This window comes from Podarcis filfolensis (genome assembly GCF_964270895.1).
Source record: "Podarcis filfolensis genome assembly, chromosome: 2".
Taxonomy (NCBI): Eukaryota; Metazoa; Chordata; class Lepidosauria; order Squamata; family Lacertidae; genus Podarcis; species Podarcis filfolensis.
The window spans coordinates 66830910-66856667 of record NC_139605.1 but is presented as its reverse complement, the minus strand read 5'-3'; the positions used below and the strand labels follow the sequence as shown (position 1 = coordinate 66856667).

Genomic DNA, 25758 nt, shown 5'->3' with positions numbered 1-25758 from the left:
AGAGACACCAGCAAACTGAAATCCAGCTTGATTTCAGATTAAACCTCCGAATCACCACAACAATTTATAGTGATTTTCCTGATGCTTTTGCAGCCAGTGCATAGATGGCCACTCTCTGTGTTATGAAGCTATTATTTTCCTTCAGAAGAAACCAAATCCTTTCTGCTGGGGTGTGCCTGCTTGCTGGTGTGAACAAGGGTTTCAGAAAGTGATCTCTTGGATCTCTATGTGAGGGGCAGTCTAACAGATAATGAGTGATGTATTTTACCTGAGGTTGACCACAAGTACAAAGTCTGTCTGAGTATGTTATAGCGGCCATCCAATACTGCAGTGGGTGTCATTTGGAAATGCAGCTCAGTAAAGGCATTTCTTAAGGAAACTGGTGAGAGTTCGGTCAGATAATGAGCTCTGAAATGCTCTGTTCTCAAGAGTGGATACCAAGGGGGGAAATTGGTGTTTCTAATTAATTGTAGGTTCCTTCTGGATTCTATCTAGAAGAGCCAGTCCTTTAGTTGACACTTATTCAAGGTCAAAATAGAGCTCATTTCTGAAAAATAATAACACAAACATCTTGACAAGCTGCTTTCCAGAGCTGGTTATCGCCCGATTCTATATAGCACAGTACAGGAAAATGCTCAATAGGCACAGTAGCAATTTTAAAAATGTACTTCAGCTGAGTACAGTCCACTTTTGCCTTAGTTGTTGGACTGGACTCTGTGCAAAGAAGAACTGCTCATATCCCTGGTGGTAGAGAGTAAAGCTTCTGAAAAAAAGAAGTGCCAGGACTGCCTCAAGCAAAGCCAAAATAATGCAGCCCAACTCTCGTTGGGGCAAAATTTCCAAAGGTGTTTGTGGCACTATTCAGACACTTAATTCCTGCCCTCTTCTGTTCTATCCTTTCCCCTCATGGTGCCAACATCTGAAGCTGATCTCTTTGCCCAAATACATGGCAGAAGCAGTCATGGCTTCAAATGCTATTGCCTTCCATCTTCCATAACTTCCATACTCTGCTTTCTTCTCCAGAAATTTGTTACATAGAGAAGGCCCGCCTGTGCAACTAATTTCTGCTTGGGGGTGTCCTGATTGTCTTTTGCCCAGTGGCTACGGAAAGGCCAAATAAACTAGAGCCATAAAGCTAATTAACCTATCATATTCCTGACCAGTTTATCATTCTGTTAAATTAGAGGTGTATCCCTTTAAACGTTTCTCATTGTTTGGAGAAGCAATTAACATCTTCCAAGCAGATCAGTGGAACTGGTGTTGCTAAGCAGCAGAACTTTAAAGATAATTTGTCAATTTCTGCAGAAGGAAGAAAATAATAAACAGTCCTATTGAGAGAAAATTGCTCGTTTTCTAGTATGCAACTTTCCCTCCACCACCAGGTCTTCAGTTCACCATTGCTCAATTTATTCTTTATTTAGCTTCTATAAATAATTCGGAATTGAGTGGAATGATTGAGTCTTTTCCCAAACGCTAATCCTAGATAATTTGAAACAAAAGGGGGGAAATGTTCAGATTACAGTCTGAGTATATTAGCTGTTGGTAGCTTTCCAGACCACTTCTGTGGTTTCTTTTAGGCCTTTTCTGCAGCATTCCATCACTTCTAAAGGGCCCTAGGTTGAACATTCATAATTTTGTGCATTTCCAGCTCCACATCAGAAGAAGTATCATCACTAGAGTGGTGGCACACTTCCTTGTCTTTGAATGTGGGAAGCTTATCTCTTCAGAGGGGGGCACTAAACAAGTGAGGTAGCAATATTACAAATCAAGGCTGTGCATGCCTTTCCATTTTCAAGGAAATAGATGCAGTCATTTGGCATAATATTAGAACTAATCTGCTGTCTCGGTCCTGATATGAAAAGCCAGAAGAGACAGCTTGGGAGTAGGGGATGCTGGGAAAGGGTAAGTTAGTGAAGGGAAAAGCTGTGTGGATGTTCAGGTAAGATATTTGTCCCAAACATCCCTTCTGGATTCTACAAGCTCTCTTGAGCTTTGATACCCTGCGACTGTTGCGTGTTTTCCATTCAGTCCTGGCTCACCAGGTAGCCAAAGCCTCACAAACAGCTCAGTATATGTAAGCTTCTCAGCAAAGATGATGCTGCCAGAGGCTGCAGCAGGTAAGAACATGTGTTCAAATGCAGAGAAGCCATGACCCCCATTAAAGCCGTCCTGGTGACATAGAATGAACTAAATAAGTGGAGCCAGGTAGCTGCTGGAAATCAGTCAATCAATCAATCAATCAAACAAACAAACAAACAAACCAACCAACCACCACATTTCATTTTTATGGTAAGGAGCTTGCTTGCAAAATAAGATTCCTTTCTCATCCAGGCACATGTCAAGGAGAAGGTGTGTCCACCTGCTGCTACAAAAGAACCCCAAAGTGATTGATTTTTAATGCTTGATCTTTAATGCTTGATCTTCACTGCCTGTGTGCCTGCGGCATAGAAGTTGGGGGTGGGGAGGGAGAGAGAGAGTGAGTGAGTGAGTGAAGAGGGAGGGGGACTGCAATGAAAGCAGCAAACTGTCAGGTAGCTGACTGTCAATTAAGCGAACTGCTCTTCATTCATGACCTTCCGTTAGCCCACCCTCTGCCGAAAAGGCCTCCAGATGGTGGGGAGGGCGAGGAGGAAAAGCACTTTACTGCAACAATAACAGATTACGGAGGCACGCTTAACTCTGCTGACATTTGGTCTGTGAATGAGATCTTCCCCTTTGTAGGGGTTCATTGGGTGGGAGTTCAGACGCTGCTTGGATGGGACAATATAAGCAGATAGACAGCCAGATTAGATGGAGTTAGCTTTTATCTCCTGATCCCCTATTAAAACTATTTGGGTGATTCACGCCATTGAAGATTCCCATCTGTGGCTTTCTTTCTTTCTTTCTTTCTTTCTTTCTTTCTTTCTTTCTTTCTTTCTTTCTTTCTTTCTTTTGCATGGACTCTGCAAACAGTATCAGCCCCCAAGCGCTAATGCATTATATAGTGCCCAACAGCTTGCCATTTAGTTCTGTTGAGAAATTTTCATTTTTGTAGTGCACACCTCTCCAGTCACGTCTGCAAGTGAAAACATAGTACTGGTTGTATGGATTTCTGGCTTCCATTTCCAATTTCCTTCTACCACATCTTAGAACAAGACAGTGCTTCTCTCTTGTAACAATTTCCAGAGGGGTTAGCTGTGTTCGTTTCTTGCAGCAAAAACCGAAATGAGGGGGGGAAAAACAATTTCCCTCTGACCTTGCTGTTTACAATTCCTAACCACCAGCAGCCTCCAACCATGCGTACAGATAGATAGATACCTGTAACTCAGGATAACACTTCATGCATCTCATAATGTGGACTGTATTCCATAAAAAATCTTTGTCTTTAAGGTACCACAGGATTCTTTGTTGTTTTCTCTCTTGTGCTCCAGTACTTCCATTTCACCAGAATATATTGATAAAAAGGTCCCAGCCGTTGCATACCCAGATTTACTAATATCCCTGTTCATAGACACCTATAACTTAGCCTGACATGAAGCCCTAAACTATCCACATGAGAATACACTGTTTTATGTTGAGTTTAATACACTGGGTGCAAATTCTGTGTTTTATCGATGGTAGGTAGAAATGGGTTAGGGTTGGTTAGGCAAGTGAAGAGTTGAAGCTATCTGGGATGCTTGGCAGAGCTAGGAACTCAAGCTTTGCATCAGCAGGACTATCTGGGATGGTTTCAGGACCATGGCTAGAGTGCCTATAATATTCTCTGACAGGCAGGTAACACTGACCATGTTTGAACAATCAGATCTTTGTTTAATAAACCAAAATGCTCACGAGCTCATGGTTTAGTGTGAAGTTTGAAAGTGTCCCATGTAACATGAGAGCAGAGAGCAAGAGCGTACTTGCGCAGGATGCAGAGCTCAAGGGAACAACGCATTTAAGCAAAGCAAAAGCCATTCCAGATTCCTGCAGGCAATCCCTTGCTTGGACGCAGGGGGAGGCAGAGCTGAAGTATCACTACAACTTAAACCATAGGATACTTGAAATGTCATTCCTTCCTATTGTTTAAGTTGTAGCATGTGATTCTCAGTTAGCATGCTTTAAAAATGGGAATAAACAGATTCATAGAGGATAAGTTTGTCAGTTCCTCTTAGGCATGATAGCTATAAATGGAACCTCCATGGCCAGAGGCATCCATCTATTGATTATTGGATGCTGGGAACTTTCATCCGGGGGGGGGGCGGTGAGTGGGCTTTGCTTCCAAGTCTCCCTCGGGGTATCTGATTGGCTGCTGTTGCAGACAAAAAGGTAGACCAGACCGTGTCACATTGCTTTGCTCAAGCATTGCTGCTTGCTGCTTGTTTTCTGTACCAGTTTTGCACTGATGGGGAGCTTCCAGTGTTAACTTTTTAAACTGATGTTGTTGGCTAAACCTGCTGCGATAAATCCCTGCCCTGTTCCACAGTTGTTTTTGCCTGTGTCACTTACTGAAGAAGCTGCTCTTGCCAAGGTTTCAAAATGCCTATTTTCTGGACAAAGCTAAGAGCTTCTCCTGTGTCTTCTTTCTTCTTGGTCTCTCTACTTCTTCCGGACGCTATCAGTCACGTCACCCTCTGATTCTTCTCTTCTTCAGGCTGACTTCTTCCAAAACTCTTCTTGTCTCTCCAACTGCCTTTTATTTGGTCAATTCTGTTTGGTTCTTTCATTCCCCATGGGAGCTCTAGAGAACTTAGCCTTTATTTCCCTCCTCTTCTCACTCTGTATGTTTGTCTTCAGATGTTTTCTTTTTCTCCCTTTATGTTGAGGAGTCTCCAGTCTGCATTTCCACCCCTGCCTCTCTCAGTTGTCACTATGGCTGGAATCCAGACATGTCCACAATGGACCGAGAGGGCCAGCTCTTTGCCTCCTGTTTTCAATGTGCAAGTTCCCACTGCAGAAGAGGCAAGCTACTTTTTAACATTGAATAGCAGCTTGTTTCTTGGACAGTGGGAATTTCTGGTGCTTTTGCCCTGAAGTCAACTCTTCCATTGTGAACCACCCTGAGACGTTCAGATGAAGGATGGTATACAAATTTAATAAATAACAACAACCTCCATCTTTCTTCATGTCATGCTGCCCATTGAAATTCAACACAGCAAAGACAACATTCCCAATCTCTTTAGCAAATCTGTTTCCTCTCCTTGGTTTTTTTTGGGGGGGGGCATTGGTTATTGTCAGATACTTTGTAGTCTCCTTCAAGCAGCCCTGGTCCTCTCGCCATCCTTCAGTTTCAATATCGATGCTGTTTTTTGTTTCTTTGTTTTAGGTCTTTAAAATCCTGAAGCGTTTAAAGGAGGCTTTTCAGAGATGGAGAGAAAAAGAGCAAGGTTTAAAATAGGCATAAAATGCTGTCATTAAACCACATCCAATATATGGGCAGGCAGATTGTCATGGTCACCAATCCTAATAGATATGCAGCGCTTAGCAGACTAGGCATCTGGTGGAGGCTTTGCTTTATCTTGTTTGCTCTGTCCCTTTAGGAGATAGTCACTTGGCAATACTCAGTAACTTAAAACCACCTCTAGCCTGATATAGTGACAGAGAACAGCAAACACATGGAATGTATTTCTAAAAGGGCAACAGTGTTCATTATGTTTTAGAAAAAAAGTCCTAGATTAGCATTGGGCTTCCTTTCCTTTTTTATTAGCTGTCTTATTGCCTGATAACTAGATATGCAAAACTGCAAGGATTCTGACATCTTTTGCAAATCCTGCCTTGTGTTTAATTAGCATTTATCTTAATCTCATTTTAATTTTTTTTTCACACCCAGCAGCGCAATCAAATGCTACTGCGGCATTTTTTAACAATTATGTTATGTTGGCAGATAGAGACTTCAAGGAAGCTGACCTTTCTCAAGCCCAGACTTATAAAAGAGTAGGCTGTTAATTATGTTTTTATTGGAAGATGCATCCCGACTGCGTCTGGGCAGTCCAGCTTTGCTCTGTTTAGATGGGGTTGGAAATGTTCTCCAAACAAATGTGGAGGACAGAAAGAGCTGCTGGTGTGGAAAGAGGGGGCCCTGACTTTAGAAGAAAAGGTTGCTTATGTTTTTGTACTTTAGCTTTAATTGGGTTATCAGCTGCAGCTTCAAGGCTTAAACGAACTGACCTAAATATTAGATCTCTGTTGGGGTTAAATGTTCCCCCTTCCTATAAAGATTTGGTTTCCAAAGTAACTTCTGGAGCGTTTTAGCTCTGTGTTGAAAGTATAAAACTGCCTTTGAATCATTTATTACTCTTCACGCTGAGCAGTAGTTAGCTTGTCGAGAATAAGCACTCAAAACAAATTAAAAGGCATCTGAAGAAAACACCTGATCCATCTCTGTCCTCATGTAAGATCAGAGAATTCGCTAGAGAGAGACTGATTAGAGCTGGTGGTATTTGAGTATTATTGCCAGTTTTGTAGATTATCATTTCAGATAATAACATATAGGAGAAGGAAGGCAAAATTATCCATTTTCATTTACAAATGACCCTTTATTTCCTGAGAAGCGGGGTGGCTGTAGTTAAATCAAAGGCTAATTTTTGACAGAAAAGCATTATTTGCCATGATGGAATTGTTGTTCTTGTTGCTGTTAGGATGTTATTTCTTTTACCCTCACAGTGTACATTAGGGGAATCTATAGAAGGAAAATAGGAAGGAGATGGGGGATGAAATATTCTCATCAGAGCAAGACTCAGCATAGATATTGGTGTTGCAGTTTCATGTGTCACTGAGAATCTGGTTGGGTTTGGCTGCAGACATTGTCAAGAAAGACAATGGCTACCATTTTGTTTACTATTCCCACGCTTTCTCTGAATAACCTTTCCCCTTTCTACCCCCCCCCCAAGATGATAACCCCCCCCATTCTTCTAAGAGAAAACGAAACAGTAAAATACATGTATATTTTGTAAGCCACTTTGAATTACTTTTGAGTTATTGTAAAAGAAAAGTGACTAATAAATACTAATATATCTTAAGTCAAGATGGTGTTCTGATTTCAGGGAGGTATATTTTGTGGCAAACAGGAGTCCTATCAGTCTGGGCCATTTCAGAAGCGAAGATAAAATCTGCAGTCAACAAAGAGCTGCAGAACATCACAGCTTTGTGACAAGTGTAGTTGCATGAGTCACCTACAGAAAGGCAATGTGTGAAGTGGTCTTTCTTCAAAACAAGGTTTGCTGTAAAAGAAAAAAAAATGTTTAAGCTTGTAGACAGGTAAGAGCACTTCCATTGTGTTCAGCAGCTGCAGAATGTTCCTAGGTATTATTACTCGAAACTAGGAAAATTCTTTCCAACTTGCTGAGAGGCCTCACTTCTGGGAGAAGAGACAAAGAGCTTTCATTAGCTCAACAGATACAGTGTTGATTCATACAAATACCAGCCAGGAAATCCCCTACTCATGGTGGAGGTAGACTCCATGCGCATGCTTACCACCACAGTACACACATACATCTAGTTCCCTGTGAGCCTTCTAGCTTGAAAACAGTGTACAGTATAAAGTTTGAATAAATTGGGTGGTATGTATACTTACCTGTATTGGTTCACAAGTACACCTGGTGCAGATGTTATGGATGCCCTATGCATGTTGTTGGAGTCTTGTAACCCACCACTTACAAGGGGTTCCCAAGGCTGATAAATATACGAACAAGTTTGCCTTCAGGACCACGCTAAAATGTGGGCTTTCAAAATTTCCACTGGTGCTTGTACACACTTCTGTCTCAGTCAGGTCATGCAGAAAAGTTAAGATGGGAGAAGTCAGAAAGCGAAGAAGCTTCCACCACTTCTAGCAACCATCTGCACCTCCTTAATTTAAAGACAGAGGGTGGGATTCACCTCCCCCCCCCATGTGCCCCTTGAACCTCCAGAACAGCAGGGGAGGGGAAGAGTGGGATGTCTTGGCAGGCAGGCTGATATGCTTGTACAGGCGGGACACTTGCAACAGCATGACATTGAATTCTACTCAGAGTATTTATGTAAACCTGGGACACTTTCTTTCAGAGGGATTACTCTGTATTTACTAGTAATGTACTAGAGTGCCATGGATTTGTAGTATTCATAAATAAAAATACAAGCTGAGTCCTCACCAGCTTGTAAGAACCACCCTAATTATTATAAGTGGTATATGATCTCTCATGAACTTCCTCAAGGCATAGTCTAAAAAAGTAAAAGGTGACCTGAGTTACCCAGGCTAGAAAGATTTGCCTGGTTCTGTGCCAACATTCAAGTGCCACACTCTACTTAACATGTGGGTGAAACACAATCATCTCAGCTGAAAGACAGCTAGCAAGAACTGATATGACTTTCTGCTAGCCTTTTGTAGGCTGTACAAAAATTGTGCCATGAGAGTTAAACTGGTCAGTTTTTTGTGTTTCTGATCATTAGTAGATTATATGGTTGGGGTCTTTGGCTGCTGTAAACTAATTAATGGCATTTTTCTCAACACTGCTACAATTAGCTTGGTCCTTTTCCAGTTTGCTTTTGGCATAAACCCAGTGGAGAGTCAAGAAGCATGCTTGTTGTCATGCTTACTTCTGATAACAAGGCGATGCAACCTTTAGTTTTGTGGGGTAGCTGCTGTGTTTTAATCCTTATGTTTAACAATCCAGCATCTTGATGGTTGCTGAACTGGGCTCTGATTTGAAAAGAATGCTTTCTAAAGAACCAGGTGTGGGAGGGTGGTTTTATTTATTTATTTTTTTGCTGCTCTGCCTGCAATAATATATAAAAGAGTAACATGTACGAGAATCAGCTGACTGCAGTTGCACTGCTGCATTTATCTGGACCAGCCATTCAATTACAAGAAAGAAAACATCAACATGCCCTAGGAAAGGCTAGCACAGTGGAAAACCTGAGTCATTTCAGTTGCTAAATTAGTTTTAAATTAAATGTTTCTGAGGCCGCTGTACTAAGTTCACCCATTGTCTGGAAAAAGGACAGCGTTTGGACTTTTGCTCAAGCAACCGGCGGCTTCCATATTAATGCGGAGTGCCATATGAAACTTGGATCACCTATTCATCCTCTGATTTACACAGAAGTAAGGTGGGGTAACTTTTCATTTGATACATGCCAATTTCAAATCATGCTCAGAGTTCTGTTTATTTTTATTTTCCTTGATACAGTCAAGGAATAAAGGCAATGAAAATAAAGCGAAAGATCAGCAACGGAGCATAGCAATTTGCAGTGCAGTATTATGCAGTTAAAGTAAATACAACCAGAAGAAAACTAAAAGAAGGAAGCAGTGGGTGGTGGGAGGAAGAAAAGCGGGAGGAGAATAGGTCCTGGCAGAACCTGATGGGCGTGTGCTTCCTTCAAACAGTTTCCAGTACAACTCCCCAATGTCCAAGTGTCTATTGTGCCACCTGCTGAAGGTAGCTTTCCCCCCATATGGTGCCAGAGTAGATGAGCCCTCTGAGCAATTGTGGGTGTGGTAGGAGTGGAGAGATATATGCTCTTTCCACTAGTCTTTGGACCAGCAACAGGGCACGCAAAGTCTAATTACTTTGCTCCTCTGTCAGGACCCACAGGATAACTGAACATAGCGTGAGCATCAAAGAATTTTGGGGATTTTCCCAGGACCAAGGCAATATAGATAATCCCCTCAGGACAGAGATCAGTCTGGGTGGCATGTTCATTTTTATCACAGGAACCTTGCCCCACAGACTCTGGGGTAAACTTTTCCACCATTCCTAGTCACGCTGTATTTCCTTGATTGTATGCATAAGTTTGCAGTTGACCACGTTGCCGCTATCTCTGGGAACTAGAATTCCCAGATATGCTAGTTTAGCGGGACACAAACCGAAATTCCAAGCCTTGTAAAAACTGTGGGGCAGGACACCATCAAGGGATACAACTTCTGGTTTGGACCAGTTCATGCTGTATCCTGAGAGGTGTCCAAAATAATGGATGAGTGTTGTCAGTAAGTGACACAGGCTCAGTGCCATTCGTTTGAACCAGAAATGCTATCTACCTCACCATAGAGGACATGGGCACCAGCTTTTTAGATTTCTTCCTCTGGCATCTCACTGCTGCTTTTTGTTCCCTTGTGTCAAGGAGGAAGGGATTGGGTGACATTCAGCTGCATATTTTTTCCTCCCCCCATGGAGACCCATTTGATGAGCAGTGTGGCAGCCTTAGTTAGGACATTCCTCGTTCTTCAGTAATATCAGAACCTATATTCCCCTCTTTGCCTTTCTTTCTTGTCAAACTTCTTTTGTTATTGGGAGCGGATTGGATAGGCCCAACTGTTGGCTCACTTGCGCTCTTGTGTGTCCATTTTAGAGCATTTTGTTACGCTGTAGAAGTGTGTCGCTGTGCATTAGTCTGGCTGGGACACTGGAAATCCACACTTGGCCAAGAAGCCCTCTGCGTGGCCCTGAGGAAGTCACTGTCTATTAACGCAGACTTCTTAATAAGGTCCTTATGAGGTTAAAACATCTCTCTGAACTCCCTAGAGAGCACAGGGGTGGGGCACATTCACTCCTAGGCAACCTTCTGGGTTGCACTGCAGCAGTAGGTAATGCCAGAGGCAAAAGTGGGAAGAGCAAAGGAAGCAGTGCACCTCCGTACAGTGACTCTATTCCAGCTGTGTAAAGGCCACAGGGTTCTGTGCAAGCAAGAGGCATTATTGCAGTTCAAGACGTATTGCAGGCAAATGAAGGCACTTGAGAAAGACACGGAGCTGGGTATATGTTAATGAATCGACAACAAGTAACTATGGATTATTATTCTAATAATGGATGTTGGAGGGTTTTTTTGAGATAAAGTCTTCATACTGGGCTGGAGGAGGACTATTCTTGACATTTAGTGATAATAACAACTGGAGACCCCCTTTTAGACTTTTTATGTGGAAATGAAAATGAATGAACTTGGGGTGTCGGGGGTTGAAGATTGGAAAATAATGTGATAACAATAATTACGTGACAAAATATGATGATATATATTAACAATATTTCAGCTGCTACTAGCACCACCAGTATTACTACTACTACTGTTAGCAAGAAGTCAAAATCCTTTATGCGTCCAAGCTAAGCATATGCATCTTTTGAGGAGTAACTCTGCTGTTATTTGACTTAAAAAAAAAATTCCCTGGAACAGTTCACAGCATGTATATGCTAAAGGAGATGACTCATCAGAGAAAACAGTTTCAATCAGTCAATCTTTGTGGGTTAGAGTGAATTGCTGGGAAATTTCAAGAAACTACAGAGACAAGAAAACAAACAGAAAGTAGGGTTCAGTGAAGCTACCCTGCAGTACTAATTCCAGTAGTTATCTCCATGAGTGAGACTGTGCTGACAAATGGATTCCTAGTGAAGCAAGTACCCATAAGTCCTCCTGGGATACAGAGACATTCCCTTCAAAAATTATTTGTTTTGCACTTCCAACTCTTTCTTCAGAGTAACTTGCACACAATTGGTTCCAAGTTTCCTTGACAGTGGTTCCTTTTGACAATATTCAGTAATGATGTAAGAGCTCAGCATGTATATAGGAGCTAACTTATTAGCTACCGTATTTTTTGTCCTATAGGGCGCACCGGCCCACAGGACGCACCTCGTTTTTTGGGGGGGAAATGAATAAAAAAAAATTATTTCTCCCCCCAGCCACGGCTGCCGCCCCAAGCCTTGCGCACACCTGCCCGAAGCACGGGGCGCCCTCCGGAGGGCTCCCCGTGCTTCGGGCTGCAGGCTGTCGCCCCAAGCCTCGCGCGCCCGGCGGGACCTCCCGGCGGGCTTGCAAGGCTTGCGGATAGCTTCCTGAAGCCTGAAGAGGGGTTGGTGCGCACCGATGCCTCTCACTCTCCAGGCTTCAGTGAAAGCCTGCATTCGCCCCATAGGACACACACACATTTCCCCTTCATTTTTGGAGGGGAAAAAGTACATCCTATGGGGCGAAAAATACGGTACATTTGCTTTTGTGTATCTAATAACTTCCCTTAATTATCTAAGGCCTGAAGAGGTTCCCCCCATATATACATGGTACAGCCAGGTGGTAGACATGAACTTCTACTCCCAAAGGCCAAGGATGTGTCCTGCCTCTCACTGTCCCACTCTCATCTTCTTCTCCAGGTTTTTCGTACCGATCTGATAACAGCTATGAAAATCCCAGATTCTTACCAACTGAGCCCAGATGAGTACTACATCCTTGCTGATCCCTGGAGGCAAGAGTGGGAGAAAGGTGTTCAGGTGCCAGCAAATACAGAAACAATCCCTGAACCCGTGGTTAGGTAAGCCTGATGTTCTTCTGCTTGTGAGATACCTTCAGTTGGTTTCCCCCCTTCAGAGAGTGCCATGTTCTGCCTCCTATGATTTAATGAAGAATCTTTACATGATCCCAGTTGTATAGGGTAGCTTTACGGGGTTAACTTTTCCTGTGAGGGAGTTAAGAGTCAGGCCCAGTGTCACCATGTGGCATCCTCCAATAGCTGTTATGATATCAACAAACTGCTTTCTGATTTAGAGCTGTTTGATATGCCTGAGAGAATCTCATTTCTTCTTTGACTCACTTGGGTTCTGAGCTAGAAGGCAGAAACAGCATTAACTTAGCTGTGCTGCTGTTGGAATAGGATCAGTCCCAGCTTTAACCACTGCACCAGCAGAAATCGGATTGCAAGCATGAAATGGTTCAAAGGAGTTAGTGGTTAATGAGAGGGTTTATGTGCACATGAAAATCTATCTTGGGTATGATTTTCCCTGAGGTGGCAATCCAAAACCTGCTTGCCTGGGTTAAGCCCAATTGAATTCAGTAGGACTTGCTTGTTACTAGACATGATTAGAATTGTGCTGTTACTCCAGATAATTTGAGTGGATTTTGGCCGCCAAAAGTCTACTGCAGGTTGCATTATATGGAATGCTGTTGGGGGATAATGAATCCCAGGCTGTTGCTACGCTTTCCATCCTCCTGATCTTTCCTATTCTGATGGCTTTGCAAAGTCACAGGACAACTATGGTAAGTTAAAGTCAAGTGTGTTTGAACATAAGTGATAAATGTCCCCCCGTATCACCAAATTCTGTTTTCAAAGATTTTCATAAATCCAAACTGGACAGAACTGTATTCTATCTCCCTGTTTTCAGAGTTTCTTTCAGTGATACATTATATGGCAGGGATGTCCAACAGGTTGATTGCGGGGTGTCCCTGGTCAATCCTGGGACCCCGATGCCCCCCCCCAAAAAGCTCAACAACTTTGGCTCATCCTCATTTTTTTAATAGTGGGAGTAGATCACAGTCTCTTGGAAGTTGGACTTACCTGTCATATAGGGTCACTTGAAACTCTGAAATTGTTCTCCATGTATTGCACATTTGACCATCCCCAGGAATGCATTCTTATAGAAACCATAATGTGGTCCAAGCTGCCTGTAGATGCAGCTTCAGGGAAGTGATTGCCACAACAAGTGTGCTGCCACAAGGACACAAATTTCCACTGGGAATCTGGCTTTTTCCTGGGGCATCCTGTGACTCCTTGTGGATGAGGCTGACTGTGAGACACCCCATGATTTTGAGAAGTATTGTTATTGTTGGGACATATTGGCACAACATACCTAAGTGAGTGGCCGGTGCTGAGAAGTTAATGGTGTTGAATAGGCATTTGTCTTTCCTTTTTCATGGTATATCTTGTAGACCAGATGTTTATGGCTTGGTGCTGTGATAACCCGGGTTAAGACTTTATGATAGAATACGACTCTTAGTAAGTAATTGTTCAAGATTCTGCAAAAGAATTCTGGCACAGAACAGTTCCAAACCCAAATCTCCCATCTCCTGGCATCCTTATTTGCTTCTTATTAAACGCTGAAGCCCAAATGGAAAAGGTCCTATTTAAACTAATTCAAGGCTGCTCTTGCACATGATGTACTGCAAAAGCAACTGACTAGCATTTGAGCAGACTTTGGCCAAGAACATCCCTGCCTCTGCATTTTGCCATTTCTTTTTTCTTTCCTGTGTCTTTTCAAGTCAACTTTGATATCGATATCAAAGATCCTGGGGCTTTCTGCACTTAAAAGATGTTACATGTAATTCTGAAACCCACTGTTAATCTGTGAAAATCAGTGCGTTGAAAGAGCTCAGGAGGATTTTAAGCGCATTAAGGTGTTTTCAGATTTCATGCAGGAAATTCCTCCCCTCCCCCCCAAAAAGGATGGAAATATTTCAGTAAAGTCAATAACTGCCTGAAGCACAGCTTGTCCAGCAGTGACAGCAGCAACAGCTGTTGGTGGAGGAAAGTTATGAAATAAACTTTTGTGCACTCATCTCCTTCCATAAGGATTTGGGGAAGGTTGGGGGATGAATGACACGACTGGAAAACAACCAAACTTCAATGAGGAATCTAAACGCGTCCAAAATGGAAGCCATAAAAATGGAATTTGAAGTTTATTTAATCCTTAAAGAAATGTTGGGTGGAATATCTATTTTTACCAACTTTGATATACAACCACAGTCTGTAGTCGTAAATGTCCTGCTCTAGAGCTGAAGGTTGATTTTGGTGCTGTGTCAAGATGAAAAGTGATAGCCTGACGTTGCCTGGGCCGGAGGTGCCTATTTAAAGACAGACTAAACGGATTCACTTTTTTTTTTTTTTGGCAAGTATACTTTGCAGGCAAGCAGTTTGTTTAATGTAATCTGCTCTTTCACCCCACTGAGGAGGTAGCCAAAGGCTCTGGACACGGCCCAGCACAGAGGTGGGCACCCATAAAGCCTTTGAAATCAAGGCTTAAATGTTCCTAACTCCACATTGGACTGCGGACCCTGACCAAAAGATTGCATATGGAAGCTGTGTTGTACAGTGTTTCAAAGGGAGAGAAAAATGCTTTTGCATAAACCAAAAGCATTTTTCTTGAGAAAGGAAATGTGTCCAGTCCTAGGGCTGTTGTGCTTCAGTCTTCATTATTCCACCATCTTTTCTGAACTAATTGAATCATCTGCCACACACTATCAAGCCATTGTTGGCATTTCACAATACCATCTGAAGAACTCTTGACTCTTGGCAAAGGTTATACTGAACCCATTTGTTCTGCCCTATCAGATTTCCAAGGTTCAAGCAGTGGTTTCTGTAAACCAGGCACTGATTTCCTACACCAGTCATGGGTAGACCTAAGGTTTGCAGGATCTACTTTTGACTGTTGTAACTAGAACCCCAAGCTCCAGCAACCAGAACTAGGTGCAAAATTGTGGCTCAGAGCCAGAAGCAAAGTGGTGATTATCACAGCTATCTGCCAACCACCCATTCCCACCACCCTTCTGAGTAATACCCCTCCCCACCTTCTCACTATATAGAAGGATCTGGCAACTTCTGTTTCAGTGTATCTGAAGAAGTGTGCATGCACACGAAAGCTCATACCAAGAACTAACTTAGTTGGTCTTTAAGGTGCTACTGGAAGGAAAAAATTTTTTTGTTTTGGTGATTAAGAGGTAGCCTCAATTAACTATTGCTCTCAATGAACCATACACTTGAATAATCTCCATATGCAAGTATAAATCTATATCCAAGGTACTACAAAAGAGAGATTTCAATGTATTTGAGGGGATATCCTATTTAGGGGCATTAGAAATGTCATTTTACTACAAATCATCCTACAATGTACTAGTAGATAGATCCTGATGTACTTTTTAGCCACTCTTGCAAGGGTCAGTGGTCTGAGACGATGAAATAAGTTTGATGTGGGATACCAGCAGTGCAGCCTGGAAGGGTCCTGCACTTGGGAATTAGGTGATCTCAGATAGCCAGTCACATGCTATTGCCTGCTGCAGTCATTCAGTGTGTTCAACCCATCACGTAGGGAGGCCACCTGAATCCCTTTCCAGCTCCAGAATGTCTGCCACTGGTAGACCTGACCATCTCAAACTACACAGGAGCACCTTTCACAGTTCTGCAGGACGTGGCCCTTCTCTGTTGGCTGTGGATAGGGTGCCACCCAGCAGAGTTCATCTGTACTTCTATCCCTTTCCTGCATCCATCCTTGCTCAGCCATCTGCACATCATTCTAAATTAGTGAGTCGAGATGGAAACCACAGCTTCCTGTGTCAGTAATGCAGGTGCATCTAAAGTGCCCATTATTTCCTGCCAAGTGGCCATTTCAGTTTGCAACTTCTTACATTTTCTCATAGGCTAAAAACAAGAGTCCCACTTCCATAGGAACATATCAAGGCAGCTTTTATCTTCTAAGCTAAGTTTCAAAATAAGGAGTGACTTTTCAGGAGTGTTGCTACCACCTTGCAAGTCTGTTGTATCTCAGTTGTGACCACATTTTAAGAATGGGTAGCATAGCCACTTGCCATAAATGACTGTAGTTAGCGCAGGCAATAGAGAGAACCAGGAGTGTGGAATATAAATAGTGACACTGACGGCTGTCTTTATGGCAGCAAACAGGAAGGAGGGACAGGGGATGTATGCATGTATTGTTCCTTCTCTGAATACCCCAGGGGCATAATCACTTGTCCAGGTGTTTTCCACTTTCTGTCATATGCTAGATGATAGTCCCATTCAAAAGAGGAAGGCGGATTTCAAACACAGAGTTTATGACTTCTGGCTATAAACAACACTTTGCACGTTTCGCTTTATGACAAAAACATGCGCCCTCAACATTCTGTACATGTGAGACCCTGGAAATATGTTTTCTGTTTTGTTCAAAAGCAGGCTTCAAATAAAAACTGAATTTATGGAGGGGTTTCAGACTCTTTGGAAATTTTCTTTCAGATGTTACAAAGTCAGTCCTGGTTAGCTGATGTTAGAACTGCTGTAGGGAGACTTTGTGATGTCTGAAACCACGTTTCCCCCATAAAGATGAAGTAGCTACATAGTTGGCCCTTGAACAGTCGCTCTAATCTTCTTTTTTTCCAGAGTGACTACCCTGGACCAGTTGAATAAGGAGCAGGTGCTTCAAGGCTTTACAAAGCTGCCCGTGTCTAATAAATGAGTAGATTATTTGGATTGATTTTGTGCCATCTGAAAAGAGTCACAAAACCCTCATGCCAAAGAAGCCTTGGAAAATCCCACACCTTACTTACAAGAGGGATTTGGCTACTCGTTAGAGAGGGATGGCTCTGCCATGCAACTTAGCAACTACTCCCCCTTTTTCTGCAGTGTCCCCATTCCTACAGTATACACACCTGGGGAGGGCCTTAAAGTTGTTGAGGTGACATGTGGGGAATGAGGTAAGAATATGTGACTTAAAGAACCTGTACATGAACAAAGCAGCAACTTTCTTCTTCTTCTTCTTCTTCTTCTTTTTTACCAGTTATACCACATCCTTCCACTGCAACATTTGGAATCTCAGACCTTAGTGGTTGTCTTCCTCTTAATGTTTTCTTTTCAATTTGCTCAAATAAACAGCACTGATGACCTAATGCTTGCTCAAACAAAAATGGGCAATTGCCCCCTCTTTAAGGTCTCTTCATAATGGGACAGCGTAAATGCCTCTCTGAAAGTGAAAATGAAGGCCGTGGGGTTTTAAGCCAGCAAGGAGACAAATGCCCTGTGTTCTGTTGTGCTAATGCTGTCATTCTTGACAGTGATTTACATTGGAAATTCCTAGAGGGGAAAAGAGCCATACCAAGGTCTGGAAGCCACAAACACAGGCAATAGCATGTCATGACACATTTAGGAAATAATTCCGCTACATGCCATAGACAAATAATTTTCCTTCGTTAGCAAATGTTTAGATGATGCACAGATAATTTTTTTCCCCTGGGAGGGAAAGACGGAAGCAAGATAATTTCTCTGCCTGTTCCTCCTCCTCTCCCAGCAATGAAGTCATTGGCTTCTGAAGGGAAATATTTTTTTTGCTTTTCTTTTCATCTTTAAGCTTGGGTATCTATAAACTGACAGCCTACTTCCTCATTGCCTCTAGGTGTGCATGCCCCAGACTGAAAAATAGGTTGTGGGACATATTTCTAGTGCTCCTGAATTCTGAAGCTTGGGGTAGGGAAGGCAAGAAGGATTTATTTAAAGATATATATATATATCTATATATTTAAATTATGATAGTGAAAGCCCCCTTGAAACCACTTGGTCAAGAAGTAAGAGTGCTCCCATTACTGTTACTGAATACAAAGGAAGAAGTGATTTCTTGATGGTTTTCTTGGGTCTGAGCCCATTTGATCCAGCCACAATCCTCTCTCTTGTTCCCATTTAAAGTCTGCTTCATACCATGTATTAATTTCTTTGCTCTCCATTATCATTGTGTCTCTTACCTGGCAAAATTTTGGCACAGGCGTCTTGCATCATGAATTTGGGAAGGCAGGCTCCCAGTGCCTTACTCTTTGCACCATTGTGCTGGCATTCCAGAGATGATACCCACTGACCCGCTCTCCACTGCCATTCAGTATCATCACTGTGAAACCTGTCTTGCTTGAACCCATTTGCCTCCAGATTGTCTGCCCTGACAGCTATATTGCTCATGCTAGGCAATCGTTTCTTCATCATCCTTTTCTGTTAAAGTTCTGTTATTTCTTTATTTTTTTTGCAGAGAAGTTCACGGCAATTTTTTAAGAGACCAAATGGCTGCAACAATTTGAATTGATGGTCCCCTTCAATAGTTTCTCCAAATCGTGTCGGGGAGAAAGAGTCAGACAGAGTAGGGCCCACAACATGGCTCTGCCCCCAGAGTCACATCTGCTAATCCTAACCCTCACCACTCCACACCTCCATTAGGGCTGAAGATCTGAAGTGGGGATCCTGGCTCCCCATGTGATTGAGATCCCTGACCATGCAGGGTTCTCAGGCATGCAGGGAACCTGCACTTGTTGAATGTCACTCGTGAATCAGCTGAATAAAATGGTAGAGGCTGTTGTAGAAACCACAGCTTGGAAACATTAAGTTCCAGTTTCAATTCCTGGCACTTCCAGTTAAAAAAGGATATCCATAGCAGGGTACCTCCATAGCAGAGAACCTCTGCTTAAGGTTCTAGAGAACTAGATAGACCCCTGGTCTAACTGAGCTGAAGCAGTGGTCTTACTCTTTATAAAGTGACTTTTTATTAATGCAGGGAAATGATCAATTGGAAACTTGTTTCTGTTAAAAAGGAATTGGAACTGCTTATGGTTAAGCAGTTGATGATAGCTATATCCCCTTTTTTGCAGTACTGTACTGAAAGACCTCAAAATGCTTTGCAAACAGTCACAACTTTCTGGCAGTGCCTTTTCTGTGTATACTCCATGTGTAATATGAATCTGTTTGTAAGTACATTCTGGGTCACTGAGCAACTGTTCTTGATTAGTGTTTTCACTAGACAGTGTATTACAACAGCATCAAGGTCTGGTGTGTTAATACTTTTGAAACAGGGATGCTTGATGAGGACTATTTTTCTGGGTGTGACAGGTTGTGAAATCAGTATCCTCTATAATTCTTGGATTTCACCTTAGTAACTGGTGAGGTGGTTCAAGTATCAAGATGAACCATTGTTTATCGTGATGACAACAATCTGCAACAAACCTTGGGCTTGAGTACTCTCCCTCCTCTCTTCTCAGACATGGCTGCAATGAGCAGATTATAAGGTTTTGCTCTGGTTGTTGTTGTTGTTGTTGTTGTTATTGTTATTATTATTATTATTATTACTACAAACTAAAACTTCAGCCAGTTTGCCTATCAGCTATGGTTTGTTTGAAACAGGCCAGCTTCAAACCATTGAATTCATTGGGGTTTATTCCCAAGTAAATGTGCAGTGGTACCCCGGGTTAAGTACTTAATTCGTTCCGGAGGTCCTTTCTTAACCTGAAACTGTTCTTAACCTGAAGCACCACTTTAGCTAATGGGACCTCCTGCTGCCGCTGCGCCACCGGAGCACGATTTCTGTTCTCATCCTGAAGCAAAGTTCTTAACCTGAAGCACTATTTCTGGGTTAGCGGAGTCTGTAACCTGAAGCGTATGTAACCTGAAGTGTATGTAACCTGAGGTACCACTGTACTTAGGACTGCAGCTTTCATGTATGCACTGGCCTCGGGTGTAGCTTCCCTCTCCTACCCTGTAAACATGTAAGTTTGAATTATTGTTTCTAGTCATTCCCATTCTGTATAAAGCTGTGCAAATGATACCAAATTTTTTAAATGGCGATGTACATTTCTTGCCTGAATTCATCTCTGTGAGTAGCCTCGTTAATATTTTTATAGGTCAGATTTCATAGAATTCTAATCAGCTGTACAGGATTTGAAGCACATAGCAGATGCATGAGTGCACCCACCCACCAAATACAGTTCCTCTTGTCTTTTAATAGGTGGTTGCAAATGCATGCATTTTTAATTGAAACACTTCTGGAAACTTTATGTTGCTTTGATAATCAATCCTAGTCCTTTTAATGTTAGTAACTCTGGTCTAGCTCAGACCTACAGAACTTTTGACACCCCCACCCCAAAAACCAATCAGAGTCCACAAGCCATACATTTCAGGCCACCAGGATCTCAGTAACAACAGCCAGGCTAGGACTGTAAAAAATAGATTTGGATTTCGCTTCTGTCGGCAGTGCACACTATCTCTGAGAAGTTCCATCCCACAAATTTTTACGCTTCCCTCCCATCACATATGCAGAAACATGCCCCTTACTCCACACTCACACTGTCTGCAACAAAGAGGGGGCATAGATCATGACTGGCACCCAGTGCCCCCTTAAAACTCCACTCTGTTTTCAAGAACTGATTTACGTATGCAGTATCTCCTTGGTCCCAAAGCCTGACAAGTGAGTATTCAGTTCCCCCTACTGCCCAATCCATTCCTACCACTCAGAAGGGCCTTTCTCATTAATGGTTTCTCTGAAGAATAGGCATTAACAGCTGGTGCATCGAGCGGCAAATATGCAACTAATATCACTGAACATTGCTGATATTTACAATACAGCAAAATTGTTTTTTGTCATCCAATCCCCTCACCCCAAAAATCTGTCCCTTTGTTTTTGTTGGAATGGAACCAAATCTTTACTTGTTGCTCAGTGTCTTGATTCGATTTGTATCCATAAGCCATTCTATAAAATACTGAAAATGTTCCCCTTAATCTCTTGTGTTTTAATAATAGACTCCCGATTATCCCTCGGAGACACTGCTGTAGGTTGCAAGTGCTTTTATTCTCAAGTACTCTGCGTGGCAGTTATCTTCTGGATGATGGACTGGAGTCCAGACTTAAATAATTCATTTGTTCAGCCTGTCAATTTTTTCTAGAAATGTTAAAAGTGGGAAAGGCATGAACACCAACACTTTTTGGACTTAACTAGTCGGCTGAGTGTCAGGCTATTTTAATACACCAATAACAGCTTGGGATCTATTTTAGGAATGCTGTCTACTGGATGGCAGCTTAGTCTTCCTGTTTGTTTATTTATTTTTAACCTGTTAAAAATGTATCTTCAGACACCTCCCCCGGAACAGATTTCCTGTGGAATTTTCAGAGCTGCATAGGAATGTGGCCAAGCTGCATGCATGTTCATATTTGTTGTGAAGGCTCAATGCATAATGGGATTTGTAGTGTTCATTTTTGTGGATCAAAATGGGGGGGCACATGCTGTCACTTAGTACAGTTGGAATAGGTTGCAATGAAGTTAGCTTTGCAAGTGACATGGTCTGCAGCTTGCTGAGAACCTCCTGTGTTTCTTATTCAGAAGAGAATTGTGGCACGTATTGGTAGTGTTGTTGCTTGATGCGTTGAAATTTCAATGAGTTAAAACAACCACGTGCACATATGCAAATGGGCACATGCGATTTTAAAATAGGATAATAGAGCTATCGCAAGAATAAATAATTCCCATTGCTGCGCATGTGATAACAAGAAAAACTTTCCTGGTCCATGGCAAGCCTGTGGTGGACTTGCAGAAAGTAACAGAGCAGCTTAGAATTGAATCCAGGCAAATCAAAAGAGAAAACCTGTTTTCTGACTCACTTCTACAGGCGTTGTTCGCTGTGGCTAGGATGGATAGTAAACAATCATGGTAAGGGTTTTAAGTTTCATTCCTGTGATGAAGTAGATAAAGTGCTGGGACTGAATGTGAGAGATGCAGACTGAAATCCCTGCTGAGCCACAAAGCTCACTGGGTGGCCTTGAGCCAAGTCAGTGTCTCTCAGCTTAAAATTCTTGGGCCATTACTGTAGTCCTGTGAATTCTTTTGACCCAAAGTCTTAAAGGAGGGAGACACAGGCAGGACTGTTTGCATGATACTTTTCCACGCCTCTTCCCCACCCTCATCACAATGCATAGAAAACACATGTGCATTAGCTAATATAGGTTATGATTCCTGTGTGGCTTGGGGAGGATGGGAACAGAGCAGGAAAGCACATAAGCCTAAGTCCAGCTCCTAATCTCATAGGGCATAGAGATGAGTTCAGAAATGCATCACATTTTAACTCTCTCAAACATGCCACCAGCTGAGATATTCCATTCTAGACAGTGCTCTTGGTAGAGCTGGAAGTGATCCAAACCAAAGGTATCTCTCTGGTAGTAGACTTTAGATGCCAGCGCACTCTCTCTCTCTCTCTCTCTCTCTCAAAAACGAGGGATAAGGTTTCTAACACATTGTTAATTTCAATTTAATGAGCCAGCTCGTGTTTGAGAATTGGTATCAGTGTTGCCAAAAGTGTATGAAAATAAGCTTTGAAAGGGGGAAGGATGGAGCAATACATTAACTGGAGCCAAATTACTAATACAAAAGCATCTGGAATTATTTATCTAATTATCAAAGCAGCAATATTTTCAGAATTCTTTCAGCAATGAAACAGACAACTATTCATTTGCACTCCTCGGTTAAAAAGTGTGGAAAGTGTGCTGTCCTCCCACACCCACCAATAAACTATAATAATTCGCTTTCTGATAACAATTATCACAATGGCACTGATGCTCACTAATAACGGAGAGATGGTGAGATGTCTACCAAAGAGGGATCATAGTGTCCTTGGTGTATACATGGCAGCTGGAGCCCATATGTAATTTGCTTGCAATGTAAACAGACCAGTGGCTATTGATGCCCAGTGAAAAGTTGGAAGACTTCATGGGAAAGTTTATTAACATTTAAAATCCTATATTGCTCCCTGCTACAACACTTGATTTTAAGGATCATAGTCATGGCGGCTTAGTACATGCCATTCATGCACAGAGATGGGTTCTGTGTTTGGATTGTGCTTTTGTCTACCTTGCACAGAAGAGTTTTCGGGGCGGGAGTGGGAGAAGAATGCTTCCGATAGTTGAAGGAGCTATGATTCAGAGATGTTTGTTTCCAGACATTTTGGGATCTCTATTGACTTCAGTGGGAGTTTCTAAACTTCTGTCACCTCGTCTGCAGATTTTATATACCATTCCATACCGTTGTCTCTCAAGGGTGAGAAATGATATAGGAGTGAGTGTGGGATTCATTCTCTCTCTCTCCCCCCCGTCTATTTTTGCTTCTTGTGCAACAGCACACCAGCACACCTGCTGCATTGTCATGCCTTCAGACCCTACCAGTGCAAGGGGACTTGCTAGCATGCTTGTTTTTATCCATAGAGTGTTACTTGTAGATAGGATTACAGCTTTTACTTTCATTGAATGATATTTTGTTGGTTTACCAGTGGGTATGATTTCGGAAAACTTTTCAGTCTTTCCTAGGATTTCTCCCCGCCCCCCAAATAATATCACTAGCCCCTTCCCATATCTGTGAAAGTCATAAGATCTGGCAAAGCTCTAAATCGTTTTGCCAGATACATTTAATAAGCAGCTATAATTATCAGAAAATGAAAAACATCCCTTTTACAGTGTGGTTCATTATTATTTTTTGAGTTGTGCTATTTTTGTAAAATAATTCCTGAGTGAATCAAGGTGGCAGTAAATAACAATGTGAGATTTCATTGAAGACTGCTAGCAGAACTATCTTCCCACTTTAATAAGCTGATTTGTTTATAGGCATTGGCCACGGAGGCTTTATACTAGAATGTAGGTAGAGAGAAGATGACTGACTAATGCATTTGCCATAATAAAATTAAGGATTTGCCTAAGGGAATTAGTATATGGAATGATGTAGCATGCCTATCTAGCACATTAAAGAGGAACAGTTTGTATATAAAATAAGAAAACACATTTGCTCCTGCTGGTTAGCATTCATGATACCGAATACTCAGGAGCTGGACTGAACCATTTTTCAACCACACACCAGCTTCATAAAAAAAATTTTTTCCTTCCAGTAGCACCTTAAAGACCAACTAAGTTAGTTCTTGGTATGAGCTTTCGTGTACTCTGCAGAAGTGTGCATGCACACGAAAGCTCATACCAAGAACTAACTTAGTTGGTCTTTAAGGTGCTACTGGAAGGAAAAAAATTTTTTTTTTGTTTTGACTATGGCAGACCAACACGGCTACCTATCTGACACCAGCTTCATAGTTCAGCTATTGGCTTATTCCGCCCCCCCCCCCGCAAGCGCCTCTGGCAGTTTCTCATGCAGTGTTTTAATTGTTGTAACCTGCCCTGGGACCTTGGGGTGAAGGGCGAGTAATAAATTTTAATAAGAACAACAACAATAACATCATAATAGTACTACTCAGGGGCAAGCCTAGGTTGGTTTGTTACAGAGAATACCAGAATTTTTGGCCAACAACTGTTCCCTGGCAAGCAGACTGGTATGGTACACATGTGGTTGCCACATTTATGCAATACACAGTTAAGTGCATACCTACTGTATTGTATGTGTGTGCTCAGAAACATACATGAGGTGACCCTGCAGCTATAAAACTAACATTTTTATTTATTTTTTGCTTCTGCAGCTTCCTTGAGTGTGTCAGGGCTGTTGCAGCCATTCAAGGATGTGCCCTGACTGGCCTTGATGCAACAAGCACTGTCTGCAAATATAGTAACAGCTAGCCAGAAGTGATCACTAATTGCAGTAACGGAAAATGGGCTGTGCCTAAGGCATAAAACATGACCAGGAGTCTGTACAGTTGTACCTTGGAAGCTGAACGGTATCTGTTCTTGAAGTCCACTTGACTTCCAAAGTGCTCGAAAACCGAAGCATGGCTTCTGATTGGCTGCAGGAAGCTCCTGCAGCCAATCAGAAGCCCCGTCAGATGTTTGGCTTCCAAAAATAGTTCGCAAACTGGAACAGTCATTTCTGGGTTTGCGACTTTCGGGAGCCAAAACGTTCGGGAACTAAGTTGTTTGACTTTTTGTGTGGATATCATGGTCCATATATTGTATGCTCCACACAAATGTTTCCCCAAGGACAGTTGTGTAGTGAAGATTTGAAATACCTGAAATGGCCGCTGGCTTCCGGTTGCATGGCACTTTATCGTGCATATTCCTGCATAGTTGCTGTTAGGAAGGCACATGGAACTAATCACCCTTATCCACTTTTCAGAATACATGTGTTTTGTTTTGTTTTATTTTATTTTATTTAAAAAGAATTAATAAAGATATTCAGAAAGTAAGGAACCATTGTGGTGTTATGAAGCAGCTACAGGAGAAGAAAAGCTAGAGGTGAAAACAAATCATATGAGAAAACCCCATGGCATCTGGTTCAGGCAGATAGCCAGGCAAATGCTTTATTTATTTCATGGCCACATACTGTGCCCCCCGCCAGTAGTTAAGTCATGATTATTTGTTCCATCGAGGTCTCTTGGGCTGGAGTGGCTCCCCAGGGGGCAGAGCTTCAGCGATGTCCTTCACTGGGAGAGCTGAGGAGATGGCAAAGTCATGGATGCACAGAAGCAGCAGTGGGAGCACCGCATTGGCTTTGCTGGTGTGTCTGCCACGTCCTGACCTCGCTGCCTCCTGTTCTTCCTGCTAAGCATCAACTGTAGGAGGCTGCTGCAGTAGCTCCACATGACCAGGAGAGCCATCCCTGG

General features: G+C 42.3%; 1 protein-coding gene across 3 annotated transcripts in view; it reads left to right on the top strand.

Annotated features, from left to right (window-relative positions):
- JADE2 (jade family PHD finger 2) overlaps positions 1 to 25758 on the top strand; it is a 145665-nt gene that overhangs the window by 31559 nt on the left and 88348 nt on the right. For all 3 annotated transcript variants that reach the window (XM_083600010.1, XM_083600009.1, XM_083600011.1), the window contains exon 4: positions 12060 to 12217. In XM_083600010.1, the coding sequence (XP_083456136.1) occupies positions 12060 to 12217 (158 nt within the window). The remainder of the gene's footprint in view (positions 1 to 12059; positions 12218 to 25758) is intronic.